Consider the following 14,356-nt stretch of genomic DNA (forward strand, 5'->3'; position numbering starts at 1 on the left):
GGGAACTCAGCCAACCAGGGACAGGCTTATGCCTCCCTCCTGCTGGAGGGTGGCATAATAGGGGGTGTACCCACCCCAGTGAATGGATCCATTGGTCCCTACCTTTTACCTACCTGTAACCCTGAACCTTGCTTTTTCATACGAGAAGAAACTAGAAGAAGGAGCACACAGCCGTGCAGCAGCTAACAAGAGGAAGACGCCCACTGACTTGGCCCCAGCCCTACCGACCTGTCTCCCCCCCCCCCGAACCTGCTCCCGCGAAATCCAGGTGTACCCTGCAGCCAGCAACGTCAAAAACCCCGGAGGACATGCCTGCCACCCCAAAGATTTTTTCTCCTCTGAACACCGGATTTGTTCATCTGCAACCTCGGCCAGAAACTGCAAATCCGCACCACTCTGCACCCGCCGTCCACGGCCCGAGCTCGAGTGGGCAAACACCAGGAGCAGGTCCCCCGGCGATCCTGACCTAAGATCCAGCGACCCCTGACCTGCCTCAAGCCTCCAGCAGACACCTGCAGCCTAAATCCAGAAGATACCCCCAACCGCAACCAGGAGCTGGTAAGAAGATCCAACCCCAAAAGGCACCACTGCACCCGACACCCCACTGCCTTGTGTGCCCTAACTGACGGTGCCTAACCAACCCCTAACTTCCCTACCTACCTCTCGAAGTGGTGGTCGTGCCCAGAAGACCTTCGTCCCCAAGCCTGCCGTGCCTTTGCAAAGCAGAGGTTCCCTATAGCAAACAGGGCGCGCAACGTTGAATCTGCACCCAGCACCTGGCTGCCCTAGTGCCGCTGAGGGTGCACCTTTGGTGCTACTTTGTTTCCCCATTTGCCCTGAGCTAATGTTCAGGAGCTTTGTACCCACAACCAAGTGGCCTGCTAATCAGCAGCCACCAACCGGAGGCCCCTTATCCCCTATTGGATAACATTGGGCCTCAGCACTCTGACCCCGCCGCCCTAGTGCCGCTGAGGGTGTAACAAGAGTGCATCCTTGACCCTGGGGGACCTCTGAGTCTACCCCAAGAACCTCAACTCCCCCTACCAAATACTTAACTTAAAACCGATAAAACTATTTTCCTCCATAGGATAACTGTTGTATCTTGACTCTAATGTTATTCTTGCCTTGCCAATGTAATCTTGCTGTAATGTCATAACATGGAATGTTTGCGTCAAATAGACAAAGTTGGCTGGGCTTAGCAGCATGCTGGCTGCTCCTGGTGGGGTCTTGATATGGTCCTGATATCGTCTTGAATTTGTCTTGACTCAATCTTCTTGTGATCTTTTAACTATCTTGAATAAACCTCTCTGAATCACTTCTACCTGCGTGGATTTGATCACTACAATAACATTCTCTGTTTTTTTTGGGAAAAGTGTCCTAAGAGTGAAGTTTGAAAACATAAAGAAATTCTTTAAAATTGCACTAACAAAAACGATTTTACTTACCTCTTTGCTGGAAATGTCCCAGAGTGGTATCCAGGTATACTATTCTGAGTAAGAAAAGTAATCTCAAAAGTAACTTACCTGTAATTTTACTGAAAAGCCCATTCAAGTTTATGTACTGTATTTACAAAGTAATGCATTTCTCTGAAACCATACTGGAAGTCAAAACAAAGTGCATTTACTATTACAAATCCAAACTGTATTACAACTGTATATTTACTGCAAAGTACTTATCACTTACCTGTGCCAGGCTTGCTTGGTTCTATAAAATAAAATAACGAAAATAATATTTTTATACAAAAACAATTGGTCTGAAGTTCTGTCTTTGAGTGTGTGAATTCATTTTCTGACTGAGTGTGTACAAGAAATGCCTAACACTGTCCTCTGATACTGCCTTACTGCTCGACCACTCTACCACAAATAAAGTGAGGTGCTATCTAACTTTACCTCTGCCTACCTTTGGGGTTCCACTGGACTCTGTGCACACTATACCTCACTTTGGTATAGTATATACAGAGCCAGCTTCCTACAATTAATACGTGAAATCCATGTTGAGTAGAGAGTGCTGCAGTTGGAAACACAACTAAATATGAAGCATATGTGGCACCCATGCTCCCAGCTGCTCGTCACCATAGAGAGGCGGGTGTTCAAGAATATGACTGTTTCAGCAGTCATACTTAAGAGTACCATCTGTGCATTCGATCCCATGTCCCTCCAAGCACAGTACAACAGGTGCACGAGGTACTGTTCAAAGTGAAGTGCATGTCTCATACAGAGCTCTGCAGTTTACTTTTCTAAGGTGGGTTGTGAAACCACAATTGCATTTTAACCACATGCTGCACGAACAATCAGCCCTTCGATGCTCCTCTCACCGTCATTTATAGCAGCGCCTTCCCCGGCTTCTCATTGTAACAAACATAGTACCCAGAAGTCGCGTTATTTATTGGTGCAACCAATCCCCATCAAAACACAGTAAGTAAGAAGCACAAGAAAGCAGCTCAAATCCAAACTCCTAACAACAATTATATTTCCTCCATCGCTGTACTGCTGCCGCTCCTGCCTGCCTTTGCCGCCTCCTGCCTGCAGATTCCTTCGCTCGCTGCCTGCTGCTCCTGGGAATTTCCCGCTGCTCCTGGGAATTTCCCGCTGCTCCTGGGAATTTCCCGCTGCTCCTGGGAATTTCCCGCTGCCCGCTGCTTCTTGGAATTTCCCGCCGCTGCCTCCCTGCGGCCCCGCCCCCCTGTGATTCCATTCGCCGCCCCGCTCCCGCCACCCAGCTGCTCCTCCCTCCCGGCTCCTTACTTATGACGCCCCCAGAGCGACCGCGCAGCGGACGCGCGCAGCGGGAGCGCCGATTGAGCGCCGAAGGTGCGCCCGCGCCTGGCCCGCGCCCAGCGCCAGGACCCCTGGCCCTCCCCGCCGAGGCAAGACGACCCGACTGACCTACGACGCCGCCACTCAACGCACTCAATGCCGGCCGGACCCACGCCTGCTGCCGAGCCACCCCGAGACACACCCACGGACCCTTCACCTGCAAGTTCACCTGCCTCCGAACCTGCCCCGCACCCGCCAAGACAAACACCAGCAGCAACCACCTCAAGTGCATCCTGATCAACACCCGCTCCGTCCACAGACACGCCGTGGAACTCTGGAACCTCCTCGACGCTACATCACCGGACGTCGCCTTCCTCACGGAAACCTGGATGAACGCCTCCTCTGCACCCGACATCGCCATCGCCATCCCGGACGGGTACAAGATCATCAGGAGGGACCGCATCAACCAGACCGGAGGTGGCATCGCCATCGTCCACAGGAACACCATCCACATCACGACCGACGCCAACGACTCCTTCGCCGCAGCCGAACATGTCCACTTCCAGATTCACACCGACCCTAAGACGACCCTCAGAGGCACCCTCGACTACAGACCCCCGGGACCACGCACACAGTTCAGCAAAGACATCACAGACTTCATCAGCCCGCACGCCCTCCCCTCCACTGACTACATCCTCCTCGGGGACCTCAACTTCCACCTGGAGAACAACAAGGACCGCAACACCACCGCCCTGCTGGAAAACCTCGCCAACCTCGGACTCAAGCAACTGGTCAACACCCCCACCCACTACGCCGGCCACACGCTTGATCCAGTCTTCTCTTCCAGCAAGTACATCACCTTCAGCCACGCCTAGGACTCCACTGGACCGACCACAGCTGCGTCCACTTCAGCTTCAAAAGATCCACGACCCTCCACCACCCGCAACAAGTACCTCACAGGAATTGGAGCAAGATCACCGCAGACCAGCTCAGCACCCTCCCTCAGCCAGAGCCCACCCGCCAACACAACGGACCCCAACGAAGCAGCCCGCAACTTCAGAGTGGCTGACCGCCTGCGCCGACGACCTCGCGCCACTAAAGAACCCTCCCAGCAGACCCAGAAGCAAGAAGGCATCCTGGTTCACCGACGACCTCAAGGACTACAAGAAGACCTGCCGCACCCTCGAGAAAGCCTGGCTCCTCGACCGGACCACCGACAACATGACCGCCCTCAAACACGCTACCCGCAAGCACCACCAGCTCATCCGCACCACCAAGAAGAAATCCCTGAAGGAACGACTGGACAACAACGCCCACGACAGCAAAGAGCTCTTCACTATCGTCAAGGAGTTCTCCAACCCCAGCACCGGCACCAACGACATCACTCCGTCACAAGACCTCTGCGACTCCCTCGCCTCGTTCTTCCACCGCAAGATCGCCGACATCCACAACAGCTTCGGCGCCCCACCCACGCACCCAACCGTCGAACCAACGCCCCCCACCGCCAACCTTCGCACCTGGACCACTGTGACCACCGAAGACACAGCCCGCACGATGAACACCATCCACTCCGGATCACCGACCGACCCCTGCCCACACCACGTCTTCAACAAGGCCGACTCCACCATCGCACCCCAACTCCGGAACATCATCAACGCCTCCTTCAACACCGCCACCTTCCCGGAGAGCTGGAAGCACGCCGAGATCAGCGCCCTCCTGAAGAAACCTACAGCGGACCCCACCGATCTCAAAAACTTCCGCCCCATCTCGCTCCTCCCTTTTCCTGCTAAAGTCATCGAGAAGATCGTCAACAGACAGCTGACCGCCTTCCTCGAGACGAAGGGATCCCTCGAACCCTCGCACTCCGGCTTCAGAGCCAACCACAGCACCGAGACCGCCCTCATCGCAGCCACCGACGACATCCGGACCCTGCTCGACAAGGGGGAAACAGTGGACCTCTCCGCTGCGTTCGACACGGTCTGCCACCGCACCCTAGTACAGCGCCTCATCAACATCGGTATCCAAGAGAAGGCACTGGAGTGGATCATCTCGTTCCTCGCCGGAAGAACACAGAGTCCGCCTCCCCCCGTTTCGCTCCGAGGCCGCCGAAGTCATCTGCGGCGTCCCGCAAGGATCTTCACTCAGCCCCACCCTCTTCAACATCTACATGAAACCTCTCGCAGCCATCGCACGCCAGCACAACCTCAACATCATCTCTTACGCCGACGACACCCAGCTGATCCTCTCCCTCACCAGAGACCCCGACACCGCCAGAACCTGCCTACACGAAGGGATGAAAGACGTTGCCGAGTGGATGAAGGACAGCCGCCTGAAACTGAACTCGGACAAGACGGAAGTCCTCATCCTGGGATCTTCGCCCTCCGCCTGGGATGACTCCTGGTGGCCCCCAGCCCTGGGCACCGCACCCAAGCCAACCGACCACGCAAGCTACCTGGGCTTCATCCTGGACCCCTCCCTCTCGATGACCAGACAAGTCAACGCCGTCTCCTCATCGTGCTTCAACACTCTGCGTATGCTTCGCAAGATCTTCCACTGGATCCCGACCGAGACCAGGAAGACTGTCACCCAGGCACTCGTCACCAGCCGACTGGACTACGGAAACGCCCTCTACGCCGGAACCACAGCCAAGCTACAGAAAAGACTCCAGCGCATCCAGAACGCCTCCTCATCCTGGATGTCCCCCGACGCAGCCACATCTCCAGCCACCTGAGGAACTTGCACTGGCTCCCCGTCGACAAGAGGATCACGTTCCGGCTCCTCACCCACGCACACAAGTCTCTCCACGACCTGGGCCCCAAGTACCTCAACGACCGCCTGACCTTCTACACGCCCACCCGCCAGCTACGGTCCACCAGCCTCGCCCTCGCAGCCGTACCACGCATCCGAAGAGCCACCGCCGGAGGAAGATCCTTCTCTGACCTGGCTGACAAGACTTGGAACTCCCTTCCCATCCACCTTCGGCTGACCCAGGACCATCTCGCCTTCAGGAAACAACTCAAGACCTGGCTGTTCAAGCAGTAGCATACCCCTCCCCCCAAGCGCCTTGAGACCCTCCCGGGTGAGTAGTGCGCTATACAAATGTCATGATTGATTGATTGATTGATTGCATGTCCGTACATGCCTTTTAGGAAACAATCAAAAATACTAAATTAAAAACACAGAAATAAAAAGAAGTGGACATTTATATTGTCCCAAAATAAGCCAACAATTATAGAACTGTGTTTTAAGCTTATAAAGCTGCGCAATATAAACGAAAAATACTTGGCACATAAACTGTGTTTGTCCTCATCACCCCTTGAAGCTCCAGTGACACAAACATGTACACATCTACGAAATGCCGGCCATGAAGCAAACGCGAAGAGACTTGCCTGAAGCTCTTTCTGTAGCTTCTTTTACGTTGAATAGTGTGGGCTGCGGATTGTTGAGGGCCGCGTGGTTTCTGGTGACCTGAGGTCCTTCCAGGAAAAAAACAACTGGAGGAATCCCATAAACCCAATGGAGACACGGGAAATGTGGTAAGAAACAACAGTGACTCAGCTGGTGATATTTGAAAGACTTGCCAGCAGCTAAAGTAGTTGGGAAGTCCTTCAAATATCGGTTTGCAGTTTGCAATGATTCCTCCAAAAGACCATCTGTTATCACGTTGGAAGCTGAAGACAAGCTTTAATGCAAGCTTTTCTGTAGGCATACATTTGCTTTACATTGTCCCAGCTCTGTTTCCACAGCACCAAGAGGCGTTCATTGAGTGTGAGTAATGAGTGATGAATGGTCAGATAGAAAGTTAACTAGGGGGCCTGCTCTGCAACTCACATCCTCATGATGCTGTTGACTGAAGTGGTTATCATGGTATAGTCTGTGTGCATCCATCGGTACTCACTGCACCTTCTGATAGATAAAAGAAGTTCAGAGGAGAAGGTATTTAGCACGAGAGGTTTGAGATCATACAGGGCCTTTATTGTGTATTAAGGCACGGAGGGTTTGAGATCATACATACATATTGTGTAGTAACGCACGGATGGTGTAGCTACTTGTGAGAAGCGGCTTCTGTACCTTCAAAATCCCACACACTGTCCCAGATTTCACCGCTTTCCTTGGCCCAGCATGTGTTTCTACATCATACATATGTTTTTAATGAATGCACAACGCGTTTCTTCATCAATCGTTTGGTGAACGTCATCTTTTCAATTTGCTCATGGTTCAAGAGGATTTTGGAGAGGCCGCAGGGAGTCAGGTAGATTTCCAGGTGATGGAAAACATCTGACTTGGACATGTGCATTTTAATGACTTTGATGTGTTTTGCGATTTATTCCACCTTCCTTCTAATGTCCATCCATCCTATTTAAAGTCTAATTAGTAAAGGGCATGCACTGTGTGTGAAAATAAATATTCTTCTGTTTCCTTCCAGCTGACCCCCCTCCCTACATTGATGGAATCCGAATAAACAGCCCCCACTATCTTACCAAGATGAAGCTGACCACCCCCGGCACCCACACATTCACACTGGTGGTCTCTCAGTACGAGAAACAGAACAATATCCACTACACCATCCGGGTATGTACCTGCTGCTCTCTAAACTTGGGATTCAGCATTTGTTGATTTATTTTATTCTCTTTCAAAATGGGTTAAACTAGTTATTGTTCTACAAAGCAAGACGTAGTGTTGACTTATTTCTAAAATGACTAGCCTGTTACTTGAAAATGCATGAATATTTTTATTCTGATATGTCTTTAAACGTTGTTTTGTTCCTTTTGTAAGGGTGAGTGTTGGGTGCACGCTTTACATTTATATAACAATGTTTTATTTGGTGTACATAATGGAGAATGCTGGTCTGAGTCTGAATTATGCACCTGGTCCATGGCTCAGTTTCTGCTGAGGTGCACCCAGCGCAGACTGGGCCATTATAGTACCCCATTATAGTATGAGCTGGCCTCCACCCAGGGCATCTCTGACCGCGTATGACCTCTGCGGAGGAGAGCGCATTCGTGAACGACGAAGCCACAGCTTCCCGCGACAGAGGGGGGTTCGGGGGAGGGAATGGGGGGAGGGGACGGACCAAACCATGTACTAAGAAAGTGGTACAAGAACCACGACTCCGGTCAAGACAGTGTCGAGAGGACGTAGAAGTGCTGGAACTCCAAGGAATCACACGAGGTGAGTAGATCGGGACAAACAATACAAAACAGTAGATAGAGGGTCTAAGGATATATTCCCACACAAACAACAAAAAGCCAAACCAGAAGTCCGCAGGCCTGCCGAGCTTAGTACATGCTCTGAAGCACAGCAAGTCGCAGTTACATTTTTAAAGATTAAGGACCCTATCCAGTGGACCCTGGAGGAACTCCTTGGAAGACAGAAGGTTCGAGAGCGACCCCACCCGTGGATACCCTAGTACCCACATTATCTACACCAGGAAAGCCGGGTGCATACATGTGAAGTGGTGTCAGCAACCATGGTCGAACCCAATGGAGGACATCAGGAAAGTGCTGCTGCTGGAAGAGAAGACAGTGTCCTTGGGAATCCAAACGTGGATTCTTTAAGAGGAGTACCTGAAAGCAGAGGGATCAGAGTCTTTGCCACTCAGGAGTGACCAGGAGACTTGGAATACGAATGCCCTCCTATGTCGGGTGCTTCAGGAGAGATGACAATGACCTTGACTCTGCAGCTTTGAGGACCAGGCGACGCTGAGGAAGACCAGGACCTGGGTACAAGCTGTCCCACGAAGAATGTTGAGTGCTGAGGGTTCGGTGTCCTGCGGGGGCACCAACAAGCCTTGGCACAGGCAAGCCTCGCATGAATCAACGAAGGAGCAACATCGGGCCCAGCAAGGTCCGGGGGACTCACCAAGGGCAGGTGAGTCAGGGCAGACCCTGAGCAATTGGGGGAGCCTAAAGGAAACAAGGGTGACCCTCAAGTGGACACACAGGCCAGAGGCACTGGAGTCGTAAGAGGACCTCAAGCAGCTCACCGAAAGATGCAGGCCACAATGCAGAAAATGCGGTGTGGCTGAAGATTCTGGTCCCTGGAGGTGCTCGAGGTTGGAGCTACTTGAAGCCCGAAGATCTTCTTGCAAAGAAGCCAACAAGCCATTGCAACTGCAAGTTGGACATGGTGTACAGGGGTTCGGTTATTGCAACCCCGACAAGGGACTCTGGCCTCAAACTTGGTGAGAGAGCAGGGCAGGCCTCAAGAGCTGTGGAAAACCACCACCTATGTTGCAGAGCCCACGGAGTCCGGAGGAGCTCAGGATCTGCAGACCGGTCGACTTAGTTGCAGTGCCTATAAATGCAGGGGTGTGACTCCTTCACTCCAAGGGAGATTACTTCAGGTGTCTTTGATGCTTCACAGGCCTTGGAAGGTTCCTGTATGATGCACAGGCACAGATGATGCAGCAGACTGGAAGTGAGACGAAGTCAGGCCCAAACAAACTCCAGTGAAGCCCAGATGGTAGAAGTGCAGTGGTGTCCGATCTAGTCGTTGGATAAGATTCAATCTAGGGACCTACACCCAGGTAAGCCCTTAAGTACCCTGGGGAAAGGCTTGGAAAGATTCAGGGGACAGGGGGGAGGGTACTCCCATGTCCTTAGTCCAGTTTCGCTCCAGAGCGGAAGCCAACGGCTCCCAGAACTGGTTTGAGCGGGACTATGCATGGGGACACGAAGTATGCCCCTCATGCAGACTTTCCAGCGCTGGCTAGCGCCCCCACCCGTTCCCAACACACTAAATCTTGTCTGGGAGGTGGTCACACCTCCCTGTGACAGGATGCCCCTTCCTCTGCTCAAGCTTGGCTCAGCAGAAGGGGAGCAGAAATGTGTTGTCCATGTCTAGAAGACTGGTACCGGAAACACAGAGAGCCTAATGGAGGGCTCTTCCAGTACACTTGGAATCATACCTCCCACACCGTTTACGGTGTGGGGGGTATGATTCCAACATGTTTGATACCAAACCGGTGTGGGGGTATGATTCCAACATGTTTGATACCAAACATGATAGGATTTGTTGCAGCCGATTTCGAGATGATCATCACATAATTATGCGGTGCCCCTCTATATAGTATATGACTGCTTCACTGACAACCCGGGAAAATGGACTCCATAGGCTGCAGGGGTGTTCTGCTCATGCAGGGGAACCCTCTCACTTAGAACCACGCACCCTGCCTTCAGGATTGCAATGACCTGCTATAGGATTGACTTATAGGTGTTAAGTGCAGTGACCCTTACATATAGTAAACCTATATTTCAAGTAAGTGGTGCAAGCACCAACTTACACGGGCTGCAATGGCAGGCATGTAGATCCATTTTGCATGGTCTCTCATGGGTGGCATAATGCATGCTTCAGCCCATGGTAGACCTCTGGGGTACCTATGCCCTCGGTACAATAGTACCATATACTAGGGACTGATAAGGGTACCCCATTATCCAATCTGGAGTGTACCCAAGTACTCAAGACAACAATTTAGGGACAAAGCAGATAGACTGGGGTCCTGATTAGCAGGATCCCAGACAGACTACTCAAAATGCAGCTTAGCACCAGGTAAAAAGTGGGGGTAACCATAGAAGTAGATCCTACTTTCCTACAATGCTTATTTGAGTTAGTGTCCTTATACATATGCTACACACATATATACACACACACACTTGTGCTAATGTTCGTTGGTTAATGGACACATTTATCTTATTGTATTCCAGATTGGCCACTCAAAAAGATAGTTAGATAAACCCTGGAAAATGAATGTATCATGAATTTAAGTGAATGCCTCATCTAAAACGAGGCATAAAGATTTGTTAGATTAAATCGACTGTCACAAAATCCCAACTTGTGTGACATAGATAAAGAAGGTTTAAAGGAATCGACTTTTTAGATCATGAAGTCAAGGGGACGTTTTGAAAAAAGGGTTATTAAGTGGTACCTTCAGTGTTGATGATTAAATTCCAAGAAGCGCTTCCACCATTTTGGTCAGTATTAAAATCCAATTAATGTGCAATCCATGTAGTCCATGGGTCCCTTCAGAATGTTTATAATGTCAAGGCTGATCATCACCCAGGGCATGTTTGAGGTAGCCTTGGCTTGGGTCAGGCATTGGATTGTGATGGGAGATTTAGGAAGCTCAGATTTATTAGACTTCCTTTACTAGAGTTCATGCTGGACTTGAAGGTTGCCTCATCTTATAATTGAATACAGACAAATGGCCCCTTATCTCAAAGCTCTTTGCACCATTTTAGAAGCTCACATAAATGCATTTGAGTCCAAAATCCCAGTCCTGATCAGTAGAATTTGATTATATGGTGAGAAAAAAGGACAAACTGTTTTCTAGCAGTGATGGCATCATAAAACCGACTTATGTCCTCATTACAGTATTTGCATGTTGTATGGTACTATCACACTGACAATATGGTTTGCCTGAAAAAAATTATTTGTCTCGTGAAGTTTGTCATGCTCTTTTCATGGAAAAGCACAATAGCCCATAGACAAAACATGTGTAAAACTCTTTGACACATCAAACCCAGTATTCCTAGTTTACCACGTTACCTCCATTCTGGCCGGCGAAACTCATAATGATGCAGTAATTTCATATCACGGAAAACCTAACCTTTCATTATGGGTAAATCCCATTGTGGTATTATCACTTTACTGCTACAATCTGAATGAGCCACATAGTGTGCAACTTTCAGACTTATATCCTGCAGAACGTTTGCCAGGTACTATCTGTTCATATGTGGGCAAGGGAAAACTACAATATTCTGGGATTTGCTGCATAAACATGAAAAATTACCACAGCCCCATTGACGGTCAAAACTCTATCAAAACTTGTTACCACACCATGAGGTATCGGTATCATGTGGATCGCTCCTACCTGCACATCAAAAGTATAGAAATAGGTTTCTTTGTGGTCTTACTTAGTGAACCAGTGGGTATCTCTACAGGCCTTTCGGGCAATGGAAACAAATATCCATTGTTGATCCATCTAGTGCAAAATGAATGGAGCAAACTTTACAGTCAAGTCTCAAAGTGCCTGTTTCTAATGAGTATATATAAAGTAAGATATTATCTTCTAAGTGTTGGCATATGTGTATTTGACCGGGTGTAAAGCAGGAGCATAATTCTGCATATATAGGAATAAAAGGTGCACATTACCAGTTACTGAAATCAAATGAGTGTACACTTCTGCATGCAGAGATGTACATTTGGGTGTTTAACTATTTTTGCTGCTGAATTAACCCTGTAAGGAGCATGTTTTTCTACATCCACATGGAATATGGAGGTGTTCTACCTACCTGAAAATTATTGATGGATACCTGCAAACCTTCAGTGTTTACAAACTTTTTCTGCTGACAAACCCAGGAAAGTCCACTAACCTACCCATTTATGAACAGAATATTCACCCCGTTGTAACTGGATTTTTGTATGGCTCTTGACTGATTGAATAAATCAGTCAATCAGTCATTTGGAAAAGGCAATTAGAAGGCTGTATAGCTTGCATTTAAAATTGTCATGTATTCCTATCGGTTCTGAATCGATCCCCCTATTCCTGACCCTATTCTAGTTAAACAAACCAACAAGTTAACTAGCAGTCAGCCCATGAGGCAGAAAATCCCCATGATGCAGATACCGTTATCTGACGCAGTCACACTACGGCACAAGAACGTGTTATCTGATTAGGTCATAACGCTTGCGATCTAATTAGACAAGCGATATTCCTCCAGCCCCTGATAAGGCATACGGAGTTCTCATAACAAATCAAACCTATGACAACCTGGGCAAAACCCTGCGGCCATTGTTTTGATTTCACCGAGAACTTTAGTAAAGAATGTGCTAACGAGCAAATCGTATGACATCTTTATTGACGTATCTATGTCCATCCTTACGTCAATCTCGGCACCTTAAAGGTATAAATATTACCGATCTTGCCATATGCAAACACACGCGTGGTGACGAGACGGAGCAGCCATACTTGCCGAAGCCGAGAGCAGAAGCAGACCCCGCTGGCGCAGCCCCGCCTTCCTGACGCGCTGAGAGACGCGCTGCTTTCTCCTGCCGAGAATCCAGCACCGGCGTTTCTGGGTAGCCCTCGCAGGCAGCCTGGAATATCGAGACCAGAGAGAGAGATACCATTCCTCATTCATCCTAACTTCCAGGTACAGAACTGAATAACCCCTCACAGAGAATTCTTTTAGTTATTCACTTGGCAAAAACAAACTTAACTAAAACTGTAACTTTCTATTCCCGCCCACTTATTAGACTTAGGTCAGGTACACGGGGTAGGCGTATTTAGAAACACCAGTTGAGTACGTTTAGTCAAATGTATATGTGTATGTAAATATATTTTAATCATTTTAAACATCATATGGCTTAGAAACCATATCAATGTTTTTACAGTAATACTTTATACTATTGCTTTTAATGTATGCACTTTACTTAGCTATAAGTATTGCAATAATATCGATCCATTTCTCTTGTATGAGAAAAGAGACTGATCAATAAATGACACCTTTTTATTGAACACGCCCGTCTCTTCCTTTTCTCGACATACTGATGAGACTAAGAACGCACGTACTGACTGAGTAAAATAATTTGCCTTTTGTTCACACGACTCTCGAGATTGACTCTTGATTAGGGGAGAGCAAAGTTGTCATGTTCTATGGTTGTCAGAAACTAAATCCCTTCTTGTCTAATCAGGGAAGTTAATTCTTCCTTGAACATTCGAGAAAGTTTCTAGCGAACTCTGAGCTACGCTGGCAAACCCAAAACTTAAGTCTAGTATCGACAGTAGTAGACCTAGTTAACGTCTGGCCTAGGCCTTTACTGCTGTAGGTATTATTCCAATGCGCAGAGCCTATTGGGAAGATAGGAACTACACTACAAAATACTTATAATAATATCTTTGGATAAAATTAACATTCGAAGAGGCAAATGAATGGTATCTAACCCTCTCCGGGTTACAAGAGCATTGGAGGGAGGACTAAAAGTTGGAAGACTGAAGAGGTCCAGAAATGTAGGTATTTGTGGTTTAACTTTTTCCAGCATATGAGAGTTGGAAATAGGATACTAATGGATCTAAAGAAGGAAGAAGCAAAGCAGAAAGAGAAATAACACTTTTATGGCCAAATACACTTGACCTATTAGCGTGGATCTGTAAAGACTCTACACCGATCTGTTTTATTCTGCTCGAACTCTATGACTATGTATTCCACCTGTATTATTGACGTTACTGACTATCTATGCACACATTTATCTGTAATATGTATATTATTGATGTACCTGTATTAATTTGCTCCCTCACGTACCTACCCTTCCCACTTATTATGTTTAATTTTACTCTCCTGTTGGTATTCACGGCTTTGTAAAGCGCTCTGATATCTGCAAAGATCTTGTTCGCGCTATATAAAACTTTCAAAATAAAATAAATAAAACACTTATGAAAAGACATAAGGCATGATTCCAACCATAACATGTATTTTGATGGATGTTGAGTTGGTTAATTGCTAAAGACAGTATGGGTATGGAAAGGACATCATCACTAAAGCAAGGCTACATCAAAACCTAGATCTCAGTATAATCTCTTGTGTAAAGAAGCAGTGCTG

At 48.4% G+C, this 14,356-nt stretch overlaps 1 protein-coding gene across 4 annotated transcripts in view; it reads left to right on the top strand.

The window, feature by feature from the left end:
- CAPN7 (calpain 7) overlaps positions 1-14,356 on the top strand; it is a 264,535-nt gene that overhangs the window by 229,729 nt on the left and 20,450 nt on the right. For 3 of the 4 annotated variants that reach the window (XM_078663888.1, XM_078663890.1, XM_078663889.1), the window contains one exon: positions 7,183-7,328. The exons of the other annotated variant lie outside the window; for it this stretch is intronic. In XM_078663888.1, coding sequence (XP_078520014.1) covers positions 7,183-7,328 — 146 coding nt within the window. The remainder of the gene's footprint in view (positions 1-7,182; positions 7,329-14,356) is intronic. 4 annotated transcript variants of the gene reach the window in all.

This window comes from Lissotriton helveticus, chromosome 10 (assembly GCF_964261635.1).
Source record: "Lissotriton helveticus chromosome 10, aLisHel1.1, whole genome shotgun sequence".
NCBI classification, from domain to species: Eukaryota; Metazoa; Chordata; class Amphibia; order Caudata; family Salamandridae; genus Lissotriton; species Lissotriton helveticus.